General features: G+C 41.9%; 2 protein-coding genes and 1 long non-coding RNA gene across 9 annotated transcripts in view; 1 reads left to right on the top strand and 2 right to left on the bottom strand.

Annotated features, from left to right (window-relative positions):
• The window catches only part of gfod1 (glucose-fructose oxidoreductase domain containing 1), a 34,893-nt gene extending 27,546 nt beyond the window's left edge, over positions 1–7,347 (bottom strand). The window contains exon 1 of the mRNA XM_084938784.1: positions 6,625–7,347. Coding sequence (XP_084794910.1) covers positions 6,625–6,877 — 253 coding nt within the window. The 5' untranslated portion in view covers positions 6,878–7,347. The remainder of the gene's footprint in view (positions 1–6,624) is intronic.
• Positions 7,294–12,182, top strand: LOC146379901 (uncharacterized). Its single transcript, XR_014801252.1, has 2 exons — positions 7,294–7,379; positions 10,041–12,182. It is a non-coding gene; the product is annotated as an uncharacterized LOC146379901 (long non-coding RNA).
• A 78-nt stretch (positions 12,183–12,260) lies between these two features.
• The window catches only part of slc12a7b (solute carrier family 12 member 7b), a 67,238-nt gene continuing 54,864 nt past the window's right edge, over positions 12,261–24,634 (bottom strand). For 3 of the 7 annotated variants that reach the window (XM_084938777.1, XM_084938780.1, XM_084938782.1), the window contains exons 12-26: positions 23,785–23,959; positions 23,573–23,691; positions 23,306–23,404; positions 22,786–22,905; positions 22,440–22,544; positions 21,755–21,923; positions 20,973–21,168; positions 20,601–20,770; positions 20,272–20,403; positions 19,954–20,061; positions 19,473–19,589; positions 16,451–16,626; positions 15,651–15,665; positions 14,814–14,947; positions 12,261–14,048 (exon numbers count right to left, since the gene is read on the bottom strand). In XM_084938777.1, the coding sequence (XP_084794903.1) occupies positions 13,957–14,048; positions 14,814–14,947; positions 15,651–15,665; positions 16,451–16,626; positions 19,473–19,589; positions 19,954–20,061; positions 20,272–20,403; positions 20,601–20,770; positions 20,973–21,168; positions 21,755–21,923; positions 22,440–22,544; positions 22,786–22,905; positions 23,306–23,404; positions 23,573–23,691; positions 23,785–23,959 (1,927 nt within the window). In that variant the 3' untranslated portion in view covers positions 12,261–13,956. The remainder of the gene's footprint in view (positions 14,049–14,813; positions 14,948–15,650; positions 15,666–16,450; positions 16,627–19,472; positions 19,590–19,953; positions 20,062–20,271; positions 20,404–20,600; positions 20,771–20,972; positions 21,169–21,754; positions 21,924–22,439; positions 22,545–22,785; positions 22,906–23,305; positions 23,405–23,572; positions 23,692–23,784; positions 23,960–24,634) is intronic. The other 4 variants (XM_084938779.1, XM_084938783.1, XM_084938778.1 and 1 more) reach the window with 3 other exon arrangements.

The raw sequence follows: 24,634 nt of genomic DNA, 5'->3' as shown, positions 1-24,634 counted from the left end.
TTTAAATTTGATTTGGTGAGATCAATTAAAACAATCATTGTTTTGTCTGTTGGAAATTCAGTTTATGTAGACAGCAGCTGATATGTGATTTTCAATGATTTATCACAGTTATTTGATGTATTATCAAAGAAGATTGCATGTAATTGCCAACTAAACTCCAGTCAGTCTCAGACTGATATCAGACACAAAGCAGACTGACTTTATCTGAGGGCAACAGTGATCGTATTCTATACCTATTTAAATAAAAATAAATATAGTGAGATAACTTTATTTAATGAATAAAACAGATATATAGACAAAGTTTAACTGTCATTTGATTTGACAAAAGATGATAAATTGCAGTACATTTTACTGCAACACTTAGTGTACTGCTAAATACTAAAAATTATATAATATTATTATATCATGAATGACTTATTCTCACCTTCAGCATAGAACATCCTAATATGAAATAATATATGACTGTAAGCTTTTGTTACCCCAAATATTCAACTATTATGGACGGATTATAAGACGACAAAGACATAAACCAAACATTTTTAGTTTTATGTCTAATTTTACATTCAAAGTATGTTGAATTCAATTGTTGAATTAAATGTTTGCGAAGTATAATCAGTATTAGACGGTGTGTTCATGCATCACAAAAGTCAAATGAAGAGAGGGTAAAAACAAACTGGTCAATGTGGTCAAAGGCAAAGTTCACATTCTTCTGTTGAAGAAGCCTGATCACATTTATCATGTCAGCTCATGAGGTAAGCAATAAGCAATAAGCAATGAGCAATAAGCAGGCCACAGGCAGATTACTATCAGCTCACACGCCCTGATAGAAGAGGAAGTTTTAGTGCTTCAGTCCCTCGGGTCAGCCAATCAGTGACTGCGTAAGACTTTCACAGAGCTGTCGTGAAAACAGTGATGCAAGAAAGGGCAGGCGTGTGGGCCGTGTCTGCTGATGAAATTTCAGTGGTCAGCTGATATTGCGATTCACTGTAATTTTATTTTCAACTTTACCACCAAGTCTGCCGTCTGTAAAATTTACCACTGCTTTCTACGAGCATCTACTTGGAGTTCAAGTCAAGTCACGGTGTGAGTGCGTATATCTGATAAACATTACACAATTTTATAACAATTATTAACCACAAAAAGTGATCCCAGAATGTGGCTGTTACATCTGCTCAGTGTGCATGTATAACACCTGAGATAGTTATCTCTCTATCTTGATCTTAGCTTCTATTTTGGTTTATTTTCTTGTGTTACAAACTAAACTTTCTACACTAACAAGCCAAAATGCTGTTTTAATTCAAAGCTTTGACCAAACACACTGGAGTTCACCTCTCATCTGAAACCACTTTAAAGTTCCACTTTCACTTGCTGCTCACTATTGTTTTCACTGGCAAAAGATGGCAGTACTCCACAATATTAGCACATGTTAGAGAGACGCTTGTTCTTGGCTGCTAGGCGTCCAAGTTCTGCACCATGCGAAGGTGAGGACACAAGCATGCGTGCTAACACGGCTGCTGGAAGACACTGAGCTGATAATTAAAGCTCGCGCAAAGGGGGTGATTCTCTTGGAAAGGACAGTCCTGCATTAGTGTGATCAAATTCTGAATTTCGCAACAGTTGCCAGCACAGATAAAAAGGTCAGACAGATGCAATTTCTTATTCGTGTTGACAGTCCCATGTCTTTGTCATTTAATGGGGTTTAATGAATACTGGAAGAACTCGAACACTTTGTCTGATAAGAACCAATCGAGCGGCAGTCCGAATTTTCCAACTAAAGGTGGAATGATTGCAAACGTTTGACTCTTTTCAAAGTGAGAAATTCCCATGTGAACCTAATGGTGACATTGTTACCTAGCAATAGGTCATCTACCTTTGAGAGGAATTAACTGAGCTGTTGTGAATCAGTGTTCCATAAATATGATTTAACTGAAAGGAGAGAAAAATATCTGGACCAGTTATTTCCCACACTTCTTAACACATTACCATGTAGCTGCTGATAAAACACTAAGAATTAGCATCAAGCTACATGTATTATTATTTTGTGTGTGTGTTCATTATATCTACCAATAAACATTTACATTTTTGAAAAATCTGAATTTCTAACCTTTAAATTAAAACTGCTCCAGTCATGTTAGCGTGACAAAGCTAGCTCCTAACTCAGAGCGAGTTAATGGCTCAGTCACATGAGTGAATTTCTGTTTATTTAGACAAATATTTAATTATTGCAGTTAACCGGCGTATAATCACAATCACAGTCTGATATCAGACTGATAACCAATATCTGACTGCTCCGTCTTAGGGCAATATTTATGGCGGCTTTTAGTGATGCCATTGTTGTGCAATCTTATTTTGTAGTTTTGCTTTAGTAAAGTTTTCCTTTAAGGACAGACTTTGCAGTTAAATTACATTTTATTGCAATATCACAATGTTAAGAAATTGTGATAACATTGTATCGTGAATGAATCGCGGGTTCATGGGTTGTCTGCTGATTCCCACCTTTAATTGAAAGGGCCTCAACTTTCCGGTGCCAGCTTCAACTCCAGACAAACTCATCTGATCTCTTTTGAAGAACAAGGACTGATTGATTTAAAAATAGATAAAGAAATAAAAGGTTTATCTATATGGAAAATAATTAACAGCTGCAGTAGCAAAGTTTTGTGTGTCTATAAAGCAGTAAAGGAACCTAAAAAATGTACAGTAACATGTTTATAATATTCTGACTTGGTGTAATTATGGAGGCCGAGTTCAACAGAATTTGCAAACACTGTTTCATGTTTGCCCAACAGAACGCCAACAGGATCGGGCCCAGACACAGACCGGCTGAAGAGAGGTGGGTGGAAAGGACACAGTGAAGCTATGAGGAAATGAGCTGAGAGGAAAGAGAGGAGGAAGAAGGGCTAGTGACAGAGCTGATGTAGTTGGCATGCGGGTCCAGTTGAGTTCACTGGGACAGACTCACTTCGTTTGAGCAACCTTTAACACTGAAAAGATAGTTTTCGCTCCCTTGTTGTCACGTGCCTGTGCTGGTGTGACTTCTGATTTAGGGTATGCATAAGTACATACTGAGAAGAGTGCAGTCATGGCATGAGCAAACATCCACTGTACATCAGTCACATCCCTTTTGTTAGCTCACGTTACAGAATCAGGTGAAGCCAGGGAGCAAACAAGGCAGCAGTGTGGGAATGAATGGAGCCGCAGAGGCCTTATCTCCATACAGGAGACTGACTATTACACAAGTATTACACTAAGAATCAGCAGCGGTTCCAGTATGAGGAAGACCGACTGTACATGGGGTTATACAGCCTGTCTAACCTGGCATCCTGCTCATGAGCAAACATTTCTAACCTTCAGCTGCAATCCCCTGAGGAGGCCTGCTCCATGGCAGTCGCACTACACTTGGACCTAACAGACACCTTGACACAATGTTCAACAGAGACCTGACACTATAGAAGAATCTATGGAAGAATCCCATAATGGTAAAAATGGCAGCTGTTCCACCACTGCACCCAACGAGCTTGTTACAGTCAAACAGCAGCAGTGCACGGGCTCAGCAGAGGTTCAGCGGCGCAGTGGCAAAAATACAGCATGTCTCATTATCATGTAAATATGAAGGTACATGTACTTGTTGTTTTCTTGACTTATGATGATGTGATTTAGCGTGTCGTCTCTTCTGCTCTTTGCTAGCAGGGACAGAGACAATGATTGTGTCAGCACTTTGGAAATAAGCTGTATAACATGAGTATAACACATTGGGAATAAAGCATGCCAATTCAAGCTCGTTTAAATAAGGGCTCTCAGACCCAAAGAGGTGCCCAGGGTCATTGTCAAGCTGGCTAGCAAGCAGCAAGACTTGCTTCTGGAAGAGTTTTGGAACAGCCTCTCCTATAGGTCAGGGTAACTGTGCTCCCCAGGAGCATGACGACCGATGTGGAGGTGGCTGACATGTGGAGTTATCGTACTACAATAACTCAAAGTTTACTCGCTTGGCTTTGAGTTACTGTAGTACAATAACATAAGACAGGGCAAGTGGGAAGGAGCAGGTCGAGTGTGTTAAGTGAAAGTGACAGTTACTGATAAGGGGGAAGCTTGTTCATGCATATCTTTTCTTTAGAATTTGCTGCAGCTTTTTTTTTCTTTTTTGTGTTATAAACCATCTGAGAACAAACCAAGAACCCACTCTGAGTGCTACGTGTGGTTCTGCTGCGATGTGAGCACCCCCCTAATAGGCCTACTAAGGCCTACTAGGCCGATCGTGGCTCAAGAGTTGGGAGTTCGCCTTGTAATCGGAAGGTTGCCGGTTTGAGCCCCGGCTCGGACAGTCTCGGTCGTTATGTCCTTGGGCAAGACACTTCACCCGTTGCCTACTGGTGGTGGTCAGAGGGCCCGGTGACGCCAGTGTCCAGCACCCTCGTCTCTGTCAGTGCGCCCCAGGGTGGCTGTGGCTACAATGTAGCTTGCCATCACCAGTGTGTGAATGTGTGTGTGAATGGGTGGATGACTGGATGTGTAAAGCGCTTTGGGGTCCTTAGGGACTAGTAAAGCGCTATACAAATACAGGCCATTTACTAAATAGCTTATAGGAGCTCTTGACATCAGATCACGTGACCTGCACAGAGAATGCCACGTTGTCATGGAACTGTAGATGTTCAAGTGTTTTTTGTGCCAATGAGGATCACGTGATTTTATGAAAAGCTTCACTCCAGCCACTAAAAACGAGAAAGAAATTGTTTAGGCCTCCTTGGCTCTTATGGCGCCAACTACAGCCTTTATTTATTCATTCAGTTACTGGGTGTTGCTGAAGTTTTAACCATTTTTACCAAGGTGGTGATCACATTCTTCAACTCATCACTTACTTCTTTAGATGACATCCTGAACAATGCTAATATTTTATTTAAGTCTAATATAGGAGACCTGGTCTGGACCCTGGACTGCAAAATGTTCACTTCTGACCCACCTTCTGTCCTTCCTGTCATTATTACAGTGATGACGCAAAAATGCAACAAATGTAGTAGTAAGCTGGGGTGGGTTAAGCTGGTTCTGCTACCACACTGGTCGGACCTGAAGTGTCGATAAAATGCGCATGAATGTGATGTAGCGTATTTACATTCTGTGCCAACGCATTCCAAAGCATTGGCTCACCTTATTTTAATGAAAATGTGGCAAAATGAAAGACAATGAAGGGCTTTTTAAATAAGCAGTGTAGCGAGTTTTACTGCTTTAGTAAAGCAGCATCTGCTAAACTAGTTATGCAACTGTTTGCACCTCAAGTTGACGTAGCGTTAAAGTTAAGGTAATGTTTACTCTTATGGTCTGTCATTAGCACTTCCTTTAATGTTCGTAATGACTTATCGCTGTCTGAGATCACGGGCTCCCTCTCTAAATGAGTTTAAACAGACTCCCTGACAGCCAGGGATTAATTAACCATGATAAATATAAAGTTAATCATCTTAACTTTCTATTAATCATGGTTAATACTGGGGATATTTATAACTGTAGGGAAATGACTACAACTAGTGACACCACAGCTATATAGAGCAGGTCACTTGTTTCAGCATCTTAACTTATGTCATCATGACTGGAATATCTTTGAGGTTAAAGGAGCTTGCAAAGAAAAGCGTCTGGACTTCTTTAAGTTACTTGAAGACGTTTCACCTCTCATCCGAGAAGCTTCTTCAGTTCTAAGGTCAAATGGTGGAGAGTCCCAGATATAAACCTAGTGGGAGTATCCCCCCACAGAGGGACAAAAGGACCCCCTGATGATCCTCTAATCGCCTGAGCCAAGGTGTGAAACTCTGGCTGATTGGGACCCACACCCAGTTTCACACCTTGGCTCAGGCGATTAGAAGAAGAAGCCGTTTGTTTTCGGTATTCAGCAGACCTGACCTATTAAAGCTCACTGCCAGCTGAGCTCTGCTGCCAGGCTGTGGGGCAAATAAAGCCTGTGTGATGTAGAGCTCGGCAGTTCTTACCACCATTCTCTCACAGCAGGGTCACCGCTCCTGGATGTGATCTCCAAAATAAGCTGCACTGCTCCACATTCAAACTAGAACAACCTCTGTGTGTGTGTGTGCGCCTGTCTTGTCCTGCATGCAGGCCTGGTCTCTGGGGGTTTCTAGTTTTCTGTGTGTGACAGTTTCACTAATATGGGTTAAATCTGCTGTTTGACTGAAGACCTTGCCTCGCAGGGAGACCCCATATACTCACATCTAAACTGCATGTCTTCACTAATGCATCATTTTATGAATGCAAAACATTATAACATCCTGTCAGAGACGTTTGCAACTTGCAAACGTTTGTGCACAGATTTTGCAAAGGGGGAGGAAAAGCAGTGTTTTGCTCAGGAGCACAGCAGCTGCAGAGCTCCGTGTTAAGGACACAAACAGCTTGCTGTAAGTCATCCAAGAGGACACTTTCAACGCTCACCGCTGGTGAGATAAAGCTCGGGGCATCTATCATTAACAACCACACCTGCTAACTAAGCTCCCACTTCTAGGTCTCATCCACTGCAGCACTGTGAGCATACTAAGGCGGTATGTGGTGTTAAAGAGTGGCCCGGTGCAGCCTGCACGCTAGGCCCGCAACATCCATCCTAACAGCAGCAGCAGGAGGAGCAGCCAGACTCACCCAGTGTCTTGACTGCGATCTGCCGCGTCAGAGGCGGCGGCAGGTTGATGCAGACCAGATCCACATCCTGATGCAGCAGCACGTCGTCGATCCTGTTGGTGTAAAAGGGCACGTTCATCTCCTTGGCCAGCTCCTCCGCCTCCTCCTGTGTCCGGCCCCACAGCGCTTTAACGGCGAAGCCCTCGTTCTTCAGCAGCGGGATGATCACCCGTGCGGTGAGGCTGGTGCCGAACACGCCGACCCCAGGAAGCATAGCTCCAGGTTATTAGTTGGATTTGGTTCTGTGTGGATTCGCTTGGTGTTCGCAGCTCCGGACGACAGCAGAGCTGTGAAGGGAAGCGGCGGCGGGGACCGTCAGGTTGGCCATCCACCTGCACTCACACAATCTCTGTGCGGCATTTCCTCTCTGCGAACGGACACGTACTGTCGTTATCACCCGCCGAAAAATAACCCGAGAAAGGCGGAAATCCGCTTGAGCGAAGAAATCTATAAATGAACCATTCCGCTCTTCACCTCGTCCGCGTCTGACAGCTATCACCGCACTGACTGCGCCAAGCAGGCGGAGAGCGTGTCCCCTCCTCCGCGGTTTGCTTACTCCTCCCCCTGCAGGACCCTCCCTGAAGATAACGGGGGCTGGAAGAAACGTGAGCCGGGAAAGCGCTTGGTCTGACGGCAGGTTGCCGGAAACACCGCCGTCACCCTGTGCCCGCTCCCCGTAGGATCCCAGTGCTACGGTGCTGGAGACGTTACTGATGGTGCAGCACACACACACACACACACACACACACACACACACACACACACACACACACACACACACACACACACACACAGGAAGCGCTACTAGCAGCACCATTTCAAAATAAAAGCTTCACGTTGCATGGTTGTCCGTGTGTATGTGTGATTCATATGAGTTACAATCAACCAATCGAATAAAACTTTAATTCTGCAGCACTTTTCATAGAAACTAGTAGAAAAAGGTGCACATTCAGAGCAGAAAATAAACAAAACCTGCACTACACTAACACACCTCTTTATTGTGGTAACATGAGACTCTCCCTCTTTGTGTTAACAATCAAGCCAAACATCAACATCATCAAATATACAGTTGAAACCAGATATTTACATACTCTTCAAATAAAAACACAATCACTTTTTTAATTGTAAAACATTAAATCAGACTAAATGTTTATTCTTTTTAGATTGATAAATATAAAACACATATTTGTTAAATTTAAGAGTAAAGAGAGAAATTGTATGTATTTCTTAATTACAAATGGCACCCAAATTGTATTCAAAATTGAGCCACACTTATGGAGGTCCACAATTCTTTTCCTGGTGTTTTGGTTGATATGTCTTCCCATGTCAAAGAAACAGGCTCTGTATTTTGGGGGTGCCTTATATGCATCCACAGGTGTGCCACCAATTTACTCAAATGGACTCTACTAACCTATCAGAAGCTTCTTAAGCTCAGAATGGAATGTCTGGAGTTTTCTTATTAATTAAAGATACAATAAACGTAGTGTATATATACTCCTAAATTTGATGAAAGTGATAAAAAAAAATAGACAGCTCTGGCTGCGTGGTTCCTCCACATATCTGCTTTTTCTGGTGTTAATAGCGCGGAAACCACACACACCAACAACACTGTAGCTACATTCACTGCAGCTGCAGAAGCTGCAGAGGACCACATCACAGCCACGACTAAATTGTGTCTGCTTACTGTTACGTCTTTTTGATTTACTGTCTTATTATTAACTAATAATAATTTCAGTTTTTAGCAGTGCTAAGGCAGAAATATTACAAGATTTTCACGGTAGTAAATGGTTCCCCGAAGATGTTCCCTAACACTGGTCATTCTGTACCGTTTCATGTTTTAGCAACCTGAATGTTGACCTGTGCATCAGAGTAATTGGACCCATAAAGTGTCATATTTGAAATTGTGTTGATCCCTGTACTGTCATTGTTCATTCTATGACCAGATACCTGCAAAAGGTGTCATCACCAGTCACACCAGTTCACTTGACCTAAGTGCATCTAGTGTGATTGCTAGCCAACAATATGAAAATGGTATTTTAACCACAGACTGTATAGAAAGATGTAGGCCTGCGTCCTCACGCATCAGTCAGTCACAAGCTGTATGTTTTTGCCACTGCCATCTTAGTTTTTGAAACCAGACATCACATCACACAGCAGATCTGAGAATCTCATTACAAACACCTTGCCTTCTGCCTTTTAATCAAAATTTAAGAACATCATGTTTTGTGGAATAAGGCTTGAAGACTAGCAATTGAGGCCATATACCCATCAGGCAACTAACAAAGGTATAGATCAATGAAGCTGAGGGCCCTTTTTTCACTCCTACAAGACTATAAATCTTTTGGCCATCATCGTCTATGATTCATTAACCCTTTCACGCATAGTGGTCGCTACAGCGGACCGCTATTCAAAGGCCGTTTTCTTGTATTTGTGTCAGTGTTGATGTTATACTTGCACATAAACCACTACATTGGACACTGATGTGCCACTCCATACCCTGCCACCCACTGGTTGTTTAATGTTACTATAGATGTACGACCTGTTTCATTGTAATTATTGTTATTTAACTCTGTCATGCATGACTTATGACAACCCCAATCAGGATTTCATGAGTATTTTTATTCATCTTTTCAAGCCTAAAGATGAATAAAAATACGTTAAAAAAATCCTGATTGAGGTTGTCACAAGTCATGCATGACAGGGTTAACTTCCTAATCACACAGACTGAACAAACAATAAGCTTAAGTTAATCTTTTGCCTTGTTTTATTTACATATATTTGTGTGTGTGTAAATCATTGAAAGAAAACATCCTAATGACCCAGCAGGACCTCGTTCAATGAATGGAAAAAGCTGAATGTCACAAATCAATACAGACATGAGCGCACAATATTGCATTACTGGACTGTTATTTTGGTTCATTGGGGGTCTGAAACACCAGTGAGACTTCTTTGTGTCTGCCAGTAACACATTTGTGCAGATGGATAGAAACATCTCCCTCTCCAGATCATTTGCTCAAGGATGTACAGAGCGAACAGGAGAGAGAGATAGACTCTGAACTTGCTAGGTGCAGACTGCACACAGAAAGCAGCTGCTGGCTGTCAAAGGTCAAAGCTGAGAGTTCTTTACTGTTTCTGACACAGCGTGTGCCTGCTCAGAAACACCATATAAAGAAAAAAGGTTTAAGGTTTTTGTAGCACACACAGAAACTTCCTCCTGAAGTTATAGCATCAGAAACCTGTCATCCATGTGCCTTTGTTGAAAACATGGTAGTAACTGTTCTGACTTAGGGAAAAATGTAAATGTTGCAAACATCACAGTAGCACTGTAATTGAATCATGTTTTTTTTTTTTTTTTTTAATTTGTTTATGTGAGACAGGGACCATGTGGCCAGTTGGGGTAAAACCCGTCAGCGCTGTCCATGAGGGAGGAGCAGGTGGAGTAGGAGGAAGACGAAACCTCCCACAGCAGAGGCACTGGACTACCTGACATCCTGCTGCTGCTGGAGATGATGTGGATGGACAGGAACAGGCTAGTAAAAACAAATCACACTGTTGACTTGTGTTTAGAGCTCTGGCTGTTGACATCGTATAAAGATGCTCCCACGCTCTGGGGTTTTGAATTTGGTTCTGATATCACTCATACACAGCATCTGTCGCATGGAGCCAGTTTGAAGAGAAGGCAAGGCTGCCCTCTTGTGGAGGATTGTGAGCACATCAATGCGACCACTGTCCTGCACATTAACTGCACAGTTTGCTGAACCATGTTTAGGTTTGCAAATCAACCAACTCTTGCTTACTGCTCCTAACAAGCTGCACACAGTGTCAACATTTCTGAGTCAAACAATAAGTTTACCATCCACCACAAGTGAGTTCACTGCTACTGAGACCTTAGCCTATCATTTTTTTAATGTCAGGTAAATTCAGAGTTGTTAAAACAGCTCAACAGCTATTCCTTACTAGTGCCTGCAAGTAAAAGGTTCATTTATGATAACTTACTCCATGCACCAAATCGAACCTTTATACTAGGTGGGGGGTGGAAAGGTATCTCATGCAGTATGCATTTTGCTCATACGCTTGAGAAGGCTGGATCACAGCCTGTCCACACAGAAACTCGACTGGAGCTCAATGGCAGATCGATGTGGGAGGTTACTTATTTTTACTGTTTAGGGTTCCCTGATCTGCCAGCTCCCACTTCAACCCCTGAAAATGGGCAGTACACACCACAGCAGTGTGATAGCATAAGCAGAACACTTTCAGATGAGTGTGGGGTTTGAATCCTGTGTGAAACCAGAGGCTGTGATTTCAACATTTTTAGTGTATTTTCTAATTTTCATCTGGTGAAAAGGAAAAAAGCAAAGGTTGGAACACAATTTATACCTCCTGCACCTTTAATTGTAGGGAAAATGAACATGCTTGTTGAATAAGAGGATCAGAATAAATAACCAGGCAACTTTAGTTCTGGTTTGTTTTAGCACTTTTAATTATTATTTAGAGAGGCACAAATACAATTTATAGGGCTACCTTCCTCTATACGTGCACCCACATGCAACTTCCTGTTCCAGTCTGTGAGGCCTGCCAGCGGAGCCGGAAAACAGCAGAAACACACACAGCTCCATATCAGGAAAATACACACATTAGTAGCTTTGCGAGGACAATAAGTTAAATGTGTCACTCCCTGGTTCTACATAATAAATATCACTGCTCTGTGCCTAATCCCAAGTCTTAACCTTCAAACAGCCCTTTAAAGAGGGGTGAAAGGTGTTCTCACTCTGGTAAGTCTAAAGACTGGTCCACAGAAACACAGCTGTACAGTACAAACACGCTCACACGTGCCTATTCTGCTCATCCTCTCACACAGCCAGAGGTCTTTTACTCTTTCTCAAATTTTCGCCTAATATTTCTCAAACAGTTTCGTTTGGACTGGACTTCCTTTAGTCAGCCGAGCCTCAGCGACAGCTTGAGGTAGAAAACATTCTGCAGTCACCTCAAAACAGAGCTGTGTAACACGCACACACACACGCACACACACACACACACACACACACACACACACACACACACACACACACACACCGCTGATGGAAACTTTCTTTGTAGCATCTTTTGTTTAAGGGTTGACTGTTTTCTTTATGCTAAGTTACTGCTACTCAGCTCAGTAACCAGATTAAACAAGAACAACAAAAAAAAGAATGTCTTCAATAATTTATCTTTACAATTTTCAGCCATTCAGACTTCCTAAAACTTGACAGTTGGCGCTCACTCGTCTTGTCATTCATCCTTGGCTCCTAAAACTGAAAACTAAAGTGAAACAGTGACATTACTTCATGTAGCATGCAGCAGAAGTCATTTGCTCCTGTCACCCCCGTGGCTTCACCCCTTCTTCTTAACGCTTTCCGTCCAGGGTGCTACCACACACACTGCCCTGTGTGATGAGCATAAAGTGTTTCTGATGGGTTAAAACAAAATGCAAACAATAAAAAAAAAAAAAACTAAAACAAATAACTTCCTCCCCTCTGCCTCGTGTCATAAAACTCGTCTCGAATTAACAGTTAAAAGTAACAGAAGATCAGCGATAATGTAACAAACACTACAAAGACCATATTTGACTGTATTTATAGAGTAACACAGGCATTAACAACTGAACAGAACACAACAAAAACACACAGGTAGCATAAGCAACAATCAAAAGTTCCAGTTTTTCCCTGCAGGGCAGTGTGAGGAAAAGGGAACTTTTTGCTTTACAGAATACTGCGGCGGCTAATTTTGAAAAGAAACTGTGGAGGTACACATGAGGAAGGAGCGGGATCCTTTTTTCCTTCTTCCTCTTGAAATGCCCTTGATAGTGCACCATTAGTTTCATCATATTCATTTCTTTATTCCTGGCAGAAATGAGGGACCTGCATTATAAAAAAAAAAACAAACCTTCATGCTTGTTTCTAAAGATTAAAGATGGCCAGAAACATCAGCTACAGTAGGCCATGTCTTAGCTGCAGTCAAAATACTTCCACAGTTTCTTTTAAAGTCATTTTGGCACTTTTTACAGCCCCCCCCCCCCCCCCCCCCCCCCCCAATCTACTCAGTCTGAAACTCAAAGCCGTTAAAATTTTAAATCGGTAAAATGTTCTACGACCAACATTGAAACATGGGTATTAAACAGTATGAAGCAGTCTGCATCCTTGTATCTCCTGTTAGGAACATATTAGAGCTACCAAATGGAAAGTACACAATGAATGAAGACTGAAAACTGGTAGTGCAAAGTCAGCAGTGCTGGAACTGTCAGTACGGGGGTACAATTACACTAATTTAAATGTGTCAATTTGTGCTTTTACATCTTAAATGTATACATTGCTAAAATCAAACAATTGAGAGGCTAAAATATAGATTAACTGTGCAAAAACCTACAAACCACTCTAATTATTTACTAAGCTATCGTCATACAGCTCTTAAAAAAAAGAATATATTTCTTGTTCCCAACCAGTTGTTTCTCTAGACACCATTCATGCTTCTAGCTATGGCTTTTTCCCTATTAAGATAAAAGCTACAGTTTGAGGGTGGGAAATCAAAAATGCAGAACCCGAGATCTGAAAGGCTTCCACTCACTAAACTGGGATAAGATGCTTGTTCAGCATCCTCCCAACTGGTCCTTCCATCAACTCATTCAGCTGCAGACATGACTCCACCCTTCAACAACATCAAAGCTCTCCAGTCTAAAACAGAACATTTCAGCAGCTTCTCAACAGACTGACAACATTTCAATGAAAACATCACCCCACATGGAGCTTTGAAAACAGCAAAAGGGTCATTGTTGCACTTTGTGCATCTTAACTTAAATCCATTAATCTGTGTGCATGTTTTTCTCAGGTCCAGCAAAACAAAACAAAGACTATAAAGCTCATATCAACACATTCACTTCTTCTCCGCTCATCTTTACACAGTGAGTGCCATAAACTTGACAACATCGACACAAAGAGGACAGAGTGTGAAAATGTAACAGAACATAACAAGGTTGTCAGATGTAAATGAAAGATATAAAGTGTCTCTATGCTCTATCTTCTGTGCGCAAGGGTTCTCTGGTCCAGCTGGACGCACGCTGTGCTCGGCTTATTCGGCGCCAACGATTTCCTTCATCCTGACGTATTTTAGGTCAACTGTCAGTCATAAGGTGGTCCCGCCTGCCAACAACCCCTGCCCTTCATTAAAAACCAAAATTAGGCTTCTTCCTCACTGCGCGGTTTCCATGGCGATGTGCCAGTGTTGGGTGCAGGTTAGGCCATGAAAGTTTTGGGGGGATTTTTAGGAGTAGATGGTGATGACTTCACGGCCACCACCTCGAACCAGGAGGACCCGATTCAGACCCTCGAGGAGAACCTCCAGGAACTCCATGTCTGAGAAAACAGCAGTCAAGGTAAAGCACACACACAGGCACACCAGGTGTCACACCCCACCTCCCAATGAATGTGCAATGAATGCGTGATCATTGGCCAGTGTGATGCTTTTAGCCACGTGAGAGGAGGGTGGGTCGGGATTATTAGCATAGACATGGCACGTTTTATGCCCAGCTGTTTGGACCCTGCACTGACACAAACCTTGGCACACACTAAGCCACTTTATTGCTCTGCAGTGACTAATGTATATTTACGTTATTCTACTTTGACTCTATTAGGATATTGAGTTGCATACGATTCAACTGTTTTGAGCTATTTGCATGTGTGTTGTGTTTAATTTAATTTTTAACTGTTATAACAAATGAATTGCCCTGCTTTGGCATAAATAAAATATATGTTAGCTTAAATATCCACCTCCTCAGCAGTTTGTGTTCTCTGCCTGTGTCTGTCAGCTGTTCGCTCCACAGCAGGGTGTGTGGCAGGCGGCAACTCCGTATATTACATAACACTAATTAGCACTTACGTGGGTCCATATATAGCCATTTCTGGTTCAAAAAACCCAACATTGTGGCTACAAACATGCTACTGTTGTGTTTAGACCAAACTATTCTGCAACGTACAATACTCTGCAGTAATTTAAAAAAGAGAGAACCACTTCTTTCTAAAGTACAATCAGCAGATGGATTAAATAACAGAAACACTTCCTTGCGATCACAACCTTTTCCTAATACAGTCGTAACATAAAAACAACCATTTGAAGGATACAGTTTTCATCTCCGCCTCTGTTTCTCGGTGGTCCAGGCATGTTAAGCAGAACCAGATGAGCTCCCTGTGACTTGTTGACCACCACCTCATTCAGCTTGACAGCAGTGTGCATGCGACGGACATTCGTCTGGTTCCTAGTTTGACAAGAGCATCCACAGTGAGAGAAGCCACAATGAAGAAAACATTAATGACCACGATGTCACGTCAGCAACGTTTTACGCAGTAACTCATGCACATTTGACATTAGCTTCAAACACACATGAGAAATGATGCTCAGCACAAACATTAAGAATTTCACATAACGTGTAGAGGCAGCATTTTGAGAAAGACAGATGAATCTGAATCATGTCAACACTTTATTTAAGATTAGGCTGAAATATAACGTCTTTATTGTGTAAAGAATCAGCTGTCTCCTTAAATGCTGCCTCTTCATCTTCACCTTTGTGAGATGATATACAGCACGCAATGTCAACTGCCAAAAGCCAAATTACAAGGCGATGTCACAGGATTTCCAATCCATGCTTTCCATTCAACTATAAATACACACTTTTAGTTTAATGCCGTTCTGAATGAATGTTTTTTCTGTTTGACTATTTTTTGAAAACAGTCAATGGAAAGCACAAATTCTCATGTTATAAGCTGTAAATGCAACATAACCCAGCAGAGGCTTTAGCCACCAACATGCTGTTTGAAGCAGGAAGATGAAGTCGGTGCACATTAGGGCATGCAAACAAGGACAACACAAATATACATGGAGGTACGAGCACACGAGCTGGAGCACATAGTCACCACAGTAGCAGAACACACAGGGCCTAGGGCAAAGAGAATGCGACTTACAGACTCTCCCACTCTCTAGAAGGAGGAAAAATGGGACAAAACAACAGAAACCAGCTTAGATGCTTCTACATCTGCTCGGCAGCTCTCCCCACCACACTGCATGCTTCCAAATGTCCCAAATGACTCGCAGTGACACCCGAAGGTGACTCGAGTAAACCCCAGAAAGTGACATGGAGCTCTTTGATGTGTAGGGTGAGGGAATCTGAAAAGTTCTTCCGGTCCGGCAAGACTTGGGATTTTGGGGTTTTAACTTAATGAGCCAATGGAGGTGAACTGGGGCATTTCTGATGGAGTCCACTGACAGTGTGGAAAGTATGGGAAGAGAAGGTGTTAGTTTATTAAGTGTGCACGCAGATTGGCCATACATTAAAGCTGAAATGGCTGAAAGTGCACACACGCGCACGCACACCAAATGCAGCCTGAATGCACACGCCATGCACAGTTGTCCCATTTCACCCTCTTGGGGTCAGTACTAACACTACTCCTACTCATGCTCCTTCTCTGAGGTTTGGCACCATCCTGAACTAATATCAGTACTGGGTGAGCTTCCGGTCCCTCTGAAATGAACTTTTATGAGATATTACGTTTGAGAAAAATGATTCAAAATGGTGCAAACGTCCCTCACAAGGCACATGCAGTAACACCATGTCACTTTAGTGTATTTTACTAATATAAACTCTTTTTATCTTAAAATTTCAAACCTACAGATCAACATGTTCTCCTTTTTTAAATCTAGCAACAAATACACAGAAGTTTTGTTATTTTTTAATTAAATATTGTTCAGGCAAGCGAGTACTTACGGCTTCATGTTAAACAGGTCACGTACAGCAACGTTGGCATTGCACTCGCGGTTACGGTTACGCTCTGTGAGGAGCTTGTCCTTGGTCCAGGTCATGTGAACCTGCTCGGGTTCAGCATCAACCTTATCGTTTATTGTGGCGTGAGATGCCGTGTTTCTGTCGTGGATGAGCTGGGCCTGGAGGCGATGCAGAGAGTAGGATGAGGACAAGAGCAGAAGATTAGTGGATATGATTATTACCAAGAGAAGTTTCAGGGCACAGGAGAAAGGAAACAAAAGAGAAAAGGAAATGGGAACTCATCCAACATACCCCCTAAGGCCTGTCAGATAGACTTTTCTCATCAACAACACCTCTCATGTGAACTCACTTTATAATAGAGCTGAACTACTTTCAGCGCTTACAGTCACAGCTACTTTTTCCATTATATATTCAGTGACCAGTTTTAGATAATTGTACTTAGCAAACAGTTGTGGTGTAACCATACGACGGTGTGGGGGAACTCCAGGCCACAATGCAAGTTTTAGATATCATCCTGTGTCAACACAGCTGATTTAAATGGCTAAATTACTTCCCCAACATGTATTGGAGTCCTCCACAGGGGTGCTAATGAACTAATCAGTTGATAAAACATCTAATCACTTGTTTTACTGGGTTTGATACTACATGTAAAAATTCTTTAAATAAAGAGGAAAAATGTTTTTTTTTTGTAGCTGGCTAGCCATTTATCCAAAATATTAAGCTAACAGTTTATTACTTTTTCCACACGCCTAACAATTTAACAATTAACCTAAGATTTTATACTCTTAGCAATCATTTTACACCTAGCTATTTCAACAGTTTTCTTTTGCCATTTAGTTCAATCAATGATACATTTATTTTACTGTTAATTTTCCCTGTTGTTCAGGTGTGCTTAAGTTTTCAAATACAGTAATTTGCAATTTCAGTTTTTTTCATACGAGTTGGACTAATCTTTCAGGATGCTGAACCTTCTGCTTGTGCACAAGTATCCCTTTTGGAACTTGCAGCCCTGTCTGGGAATTGCTGATATAATATCAATGGTATGACAGGACTGAAGGGAATGATGACATTTAAGAAAGAAGAGTGAATAGCGACAGAAATACAAACCTTTACAACACCACACGTGGTGGATGTGATGGCCCCAACAACTGAAACATTTATGTGTGCAGGTAGCGGTTATAGTAAAGTATTGTGCAAACTCAAAGGTGATAAGAGGTGTTTAAATGTTAACACATGCTTTGTAAACTTTTGGTGTGTGGATAGCACAGAATTAGTGCACAGCACGATATGTCCCACGGAGTGGAGCACATCATATGTGATTATTACATTAAATACCATTGAGTTTTGTTGGATTTGACAACAATAGTGGTCACTACTGTTCAATATCAGCAGTTACATCTGAACTAATGCCACTGACAGAGAAGAAGAATACATTATCTGCTGTAAAGCTGTGAACAGAGCTGTCTTTCTTCACTAGTACCGTGTTTACATTTGACTGATGCTTAGTTTATCTTAAAAAACAAAAAAAAACAGTGTTCTCTGGTACTCCAGCAGGCTAATAACACAGAAGATTTATTAAAGGTAGATTTGTTTTATTCACTGAAGGTGCTGCAAATAAATCAGTGTAATACAAATATTTTGTTTTCTGCAGTATAGTATTTTTAACCTTAACTACCCACTGTGGTAAAACCAGACAGATACAGTGGGAAGAATGAATGGTAGGAGGGTGGAGGGAGGGATGATGTGTAGGTTCTGACTATGGTTAGAATGGAGCAGAAAGAGGACAGTATTGTCATTTTCAAAGATAGTAGATAAACAGCACCCTCCCCTCCCTCCCCTAAATGTGAGAATCAAACTGTTCAGCTGTAAACACATGAGTCTGATGGTATTAGTAACGTGAAATGTTATTTACACTCTTCAGTTTTCTTAGACAATACTGCCCACTCTTGCCAGGGGGTGAGGAATAGGTGGGGTGATGGAGGTAATGGGCAAGGCAGCAGTTTCAGGATGCAATGGGCTGGTATTCACAAAGCAGCTCTTGCTGACTACACAGTAGCAGGTAGCACTACTGTTGGGCTAATCTGGACTGGTGGCTTTAATGATCAGATGTTCTGGTATAATAAAGCATCTACTTTTGCTGGACAGTCGTAAATTTAAACAAAGGTTATAAGCAATTTTTAGCCTGAACAACATCAAACACACAAAAGATCCAATTGGGAGGAGACACAAATCCCATGGGGGTTGCATCACAGAGGTTATCCGGCATTTAAAGGAAAAAAGAAAATGATAAATAAAAATCTGCCAGGTTAAGTATACGGTGTTGCCATGGTTACCCCTTGTGGATAAAAAAGGGGGGGGGGCACTGAAAGAAGCTACTCAAACATGAATTGGCTTATTACCAGTAACAGTAGGTTTGTAGTTGTGGGCAAAGCAGAAGATTGCATTTGTGCGTCTTACTGCTGGCTTTGGCCAGACAGAACTGGTGAACTGGCAGCAAAGACTGTGATATATCATGGTTATTTATCACTCTAGTACCCTAGAATAAGACCAGTACACCAGCCATGTGGTGATACTAAGGATAAACCCGAGACTAGAAGGTTAAAATAACAAAGGGTTACCCAGAGAACCCTGCTCACCAATTTTGTGTAGAGCTTTGATCATGACACTAAAGATGTGTATTAGACATCTGCGTTAAGGCAAGCTTGTTAAGTAGAACAAAACTGCATTTCCAACAAGAAGTCAACATTAGAGTGTTAAATGCTCAACTTGGAACTATGTCTTCATCATAAAGATGGAAATTGTGGGATTTTATTTCCTTCCTTACTACATTTTCTCCAAACTTCCCTCTTTCTATCTTTATTTATTACAGTATGCATTACGTCCAATGTCCATGATGATAATGCAGCCAAATGATGAGCAACACCTGTAGCCAAAGATGGAGCTTTGTGAAGACGGGCCTGTGTCGTTACCAGTAAGGGAACAATGGGTTGACAAGATCAGCTACCTCATCCTCCTGAGCATCCTCCGTCGTTGAGGACTGCCGGCTGAGGCTCGCGTTCTCGGCAGGGCCCTGGTTCTTCCTCCGGATTGAGCTACGCGATTCGTCAGTGATACTCTGAATCTGAATGGTGCGGCGAGGCCCAGAAAGGCAGTGGCAGATGAACAGGAAAAGGGGCCAGCAGGCATTTAGCTTGATGTTGGGCCATGAGTGACTTCAGTGTCATAGACGTAGACTGTTATTCATGTGAATGACCTCTTAGTTGTTTTTTAAATACTATCTGGATGAGTGAGTAAATTGATTGCTGTGCTGTGTGTGCTATTAATCATTTTGCATGTACACATATACATGCAATGTATTAAAAATGCATACAGTAGGAATAAATGCATTTAACTGAGCTCTTATTCCGTGTGTAAAAAAATTCATCCACATTTGTTGAACAGCAGCAAACAGACCAAGTGAAGGTTTGTTTTCAACGTTTCTTTACCTCTCTCTCCCTCTCAGTCCTGGAAAGGTGCATCTGTTTCAGCATCTGCGACCTCTGCTCCATCATCAGTGTCTTCTCATAGGTGAAGGCTGAGATGTCATTGTCATGCTGCAAAGGGGATAAACACGGGCGTTACAGCAGCCACATTATTTTTCAGGGACGATGCCAACATGGGTCCTCTGACAAACTCCTCACAACATTCATCGTATCAAGACACAAAAGTAGGCACTGAATTGTTGAAAAACTTCAATAACCATCCTGCTTCCCATTGCACTTAGACATGAATACCATTCAGGGCTATTCTTGGCTGATGCTCACCATCTCTACAACTTCCACCTCTGCATCCAGTCGCAGGTGATAAAGGAACATCTGGAGATCTTTCTTCATTTGGATGCTGTTGTCGTCCATCTGAGCTACAGTAAAGATGCGCATCTTACACTTCCTCCACACCTGGAGGGGAGAAAGGCACCATTATTATGGAAGATATGGAGTAACAGCACGGTAAACAGGATGGATAAGGGAGAGAAGAATGTCAGGCGGGACAGATGGGTGTGAAAGAAAGGCTCTGGGTGGAATAAGAAATAGAAGAAAATGCTGAGCTTAAGATGGTTTCAGGAATAAACACAATCCAAACTAGTCCAACCAACCTTGTGCTGTCGAAGCAGGAAGGGCAGCAGCATCAGCAAGCCCCCATCGTGAACCACCCACCACACATCAATAGTGCCCTCTCCTAGGCGGTCCTGGTTGGTGGGGAAACTGTCCACATTCTTAGCCACAAGTAAGGCCTGATGGGCTGCTGTGGTTTCCCGGATTGTCTCTGGATGAACAGAAGGACAGACAGAGGGTCTATGAGAGATAAATCACTGTGCTGCATTAAGTCACTGCCATCTTGACAGAGTAATGACAGACAGCAAATGTCACATACGATGTCTTATCTTTATCTACACTGTATTTTAAAATAAATTACAACATATATTCTGTTATTGTGTCCCTATTTTTGCAATTTTACTGCACGGTACCTATGAAATTCCTCCATGACTGTGGGTCATTGGACTGTTTCCAGGCTCCAGGCCAGGCCATCAGGACTGTGTTGTGCTTCATGCCTCCCAAGCCTGCAGACTGGATGAGGTGTGAGACACCATCTCTAAGGTTGGAAGACACTACAACATGACAGAATCCTTTGGTACGCTCTGCAGACATTACAGCCTTAATGTTCTGTAGAGAGAGAGAAAAAGAGGACAGGGATTTCATCGTTAATCATAAACGAGACTAAAACTGATTCACTATTAAAGCTGCACCAACTGAAAAAACAAAATGTGTTTTTTCCAGAGAAGATATGGCTACACTACAGCAAAGTTTCCCTGCTTAGCTAAGCTAACACTTCAAATAACTTATTTGTTAGTTACTCACATCCATTCAGGATAACTTGTACTGATGGATCTGAACAATAAATAATTTTGTACATCTGTAAAGTTGCTTCTGGGCATGACTGCTTCAACAGAAACTGTTTTTAAGGAGGATAAAAGTTAAAACCAGCCTGAAAGAATCACATGAATTGCTTATTATGGCCAGTAGGTGGCAGAGTTTATCTGCAGTTAGAGTCTATAAAATGCTCTAAATGCAGCTTGATAGTACAGATTTGCCTTTGGGTCCAGTGATGAATCTGAAGCCCTTGAAGCACAGATAAGATAGCAAGCATTACAACTGATATTAAATTATTAGCAACTGCAGATCAATATTAATGACAGTATCGCCACCTGCCTTTTATTTGCATACTTGTGCGCGTGCTTCCCCACCATACCTGCTCAGCCTTCTTAGACTCCGACTCCTTAGTGAGGTAGGTTCCCTGCAAAACATTCCCCACTATTGTCAGGCCTTTCCCTGCCTTCAGCTGGGTGGTGAAGGAGACCAGGCGAGGGTGTTTGACTGCTTGATCTGAGTCCACGTTCAGAAGCACCAAAAGCTGAGGCCTATGCAGATCGAGAGGGGAAAACAGTCTGGCTTAATTTTACTTCATTCTTTTAAACTTCAGGATTAAAAACAACACCAACAAATATTTTGGATTTAAATTTTTTGCACAATTATCAGGTGCACAAATTCAAATTACAGTGCAAGGCCTGTAATCATGTGACATAACAGCTGTTTGTAAAGAAAAATACTGTTGAAATGTTGGTGCGGCAGTATTATTGTCACACTATTGGTTCTCACTCAGCTTTGCAGGGACATATGTTGAAGGTAGACAGTGAAAAAGAACAGTTGGTAACTGGAAACAGCAAACCCTTAAGAAGAGTACCCACTGGTTTGGAAAGAAGGACTTCAAGGTCAGTGTGAGCCTCACAGTATGAAGGCTTATCAGCTGCTCATGACAGATTAGGAAGGGAACCAAAAGATTAATGAAATTCATCCTCTGTGTCTATTCTTGTCTTGTTATTGTCCATCCCAACACAATATCAACTGTAAACACACACACCCACAAACACCCATACCTCCAGTTCTTGGTGTGAGGTGGAGCATCCTCAAGTCGATTGAGGGCATAGCGGGCAGCATTAAGAGAGAGGCCTCTGATACCATCACCCCATTCCTTCTCTGCCCTGTTAAAGCAAACAAATGAATGAAAAGCACTCAGTGATAAGAGAAAAGTAGCAATCCATTTAGGGCAGTAAGAACTCCTTTAGGGATCATATGCAGTTTATTGCGGCAACATGAGCTACTTTTAACACGGTGCAAGCAAAAATAAAACAAGAACCTCAAGAGCTTCTCTCCAGATAAATTATTTCCTCTCTTTACAGTGTACTGAGTTTCTCGGTCACATCCATTATCTCGCAATCTTACCCTCGGTATTCAATGTATTTGTAGATGCAGCCAGCGATGACCATAGCAACAATAGCGTAATACCAGGAGGAGATGAACATAATAGCAAGACATAAGCTCATTCCAAGGAAGGACAGAGCCCTGAAAGCAAGAAAAGAAAAGATTAAAAAACAATTTACATGCTCATTTAGTTTTCTGTGCATTCATGGAAATGTCTTTATAAAGTGAAAACAGCTCAGGCTAGAGAGATGAGAGGCTTAGGATTCAATAGAGTAATCAAAATCCACAGCTAACAATAGTGCTGTTTGCCATTGTCCTTAACCTGTGTTGTGGAATTAATCTTCAGTAAAGGCTAAATGGATGTGCCTGTGGCTGTGAAGGTGTCTGTGTATGAGGGATTCCTGCCACGTGTCCAAAAATCAAAAATCTAATTTGATGGCTTCAAATTAACGAGGACCTTTAACAGTCTGTGGACACCAGTTCGACATATAATACAAGATATATGATGTAAACATGCAAGGATGTTCACCACATCACCCACCAGTGGTAGTACTTAAAGCGTGGTCTCCAGTTAGGCGTTCGCAGCAGGGTCTGAACAGCACAGGCAAGATTCACAAAAAGGTAGCACATGAGGAAAAACCTGTTGAGGGGGGAAAACAGCAATCCAAAAGTTCTGGTCACTTTTCAAATAATAAATCTCCACTTTATGATCTACTGTAAGTAGCTGTATACTTGGGGGATCACAGACTTGATCTGCTGAGCTACTTTTATGGAATGAGATTGCATAATATTTCTTTCAGATACTGACATTGACAGGATGGGCGCCACAGCGTCCAGGGAAGCGATGAGGATGCCGATCTCACAGATCCCAGCAGTCAGCAGGAGAGCCCAGGTTGGTTCCCCATTGGCTTTCCCGTGACCAAACACCTACGAGCAGATGCAGCCAAGCGTGAACGTTGAGGCACGTAAGATTAGAAACTGAAAGTATTAGTGTCTGCTGTTTGAGTCAAACCGTCAAACCTGTAGAAAGGGTACAATGCCATCTCGTGCAATAGCCTGCAGCAGGCGAGGGGCACCGGTCAAACTCTGCAAACCAGCCCCACAGCAGGAGAAGAACGAGCCAATCACAATAACCCAGGGAGAGGGCCATGACAGGGTGCCGATAACAAGGTTCCCCTTTACAGAATCACCATATCTGCAACGCAAAAACAATTATGTGAATGACAAACGCTGTTATTCACAAATATTGGAAGATTTAACAAAAACTGACAGGACAGTGTGGTGATGTTTTTATTCCTGTTTAAACCAGCAGGAATATGATCCCTGTAACAAGTGTCACACTTACTTCAACATCATATACTCTGATAATAACAACAGAACTGAACAGAACCCATAAGCTTTTTTATCTGTTATATTTACAGTTACAGCGATGAACTATAATTTACTCAAAGGAGAAGCTAATCACAAGAGTCAGGGCCTAAAATGGCACCAAAATCCACCAAATCACTAAAAGAATATTCTAAACTGCATACAATGAAACTCCAGAACAGAACCAGAACTCATAGATCCATAGTTGCTATGTAGCATTAGTTGTGACATGCAAGGATTAGGCGCACAAATGTTTATTTCCATTTATTGAAGCTGCTAGAAGGGCTGAGCCATAATCACATTGTTATGGTAACATCAGTTTAATTCTTTATGTGATAGAAACGTGCAATGTCACAATTCTGATCATATAGCGACGTCATGCACACAACAATAAGACCAGCCTTAACATCTGAGTAGAGCTAGTACTGTGCAATACTGGACATTTTGGTATTCTTTGATATCAAGTAAATACAGGGCCAATATTACAGATACCAATAGTTTT

Source organism: Perissodus microlepis, chromosome 9, assembly GCF_051167445.1.
Source record: "Perissodus microlepis isolate ML-2025 ecotype Zambia chromosome 9, ASM5116744v1, whole genome shotgun sequence".
NCBI lineage: Eukaryota > Metazoa > Chordata > Actinopteri > Cichliformes > Cichlidae > Perissodus > Perissodus microlepis.
The sequence above is the reverse complement of the archived record's forward strand: the minus strand, read 5'-3'. Positions and strand labels throughout refer to the sequence as shown.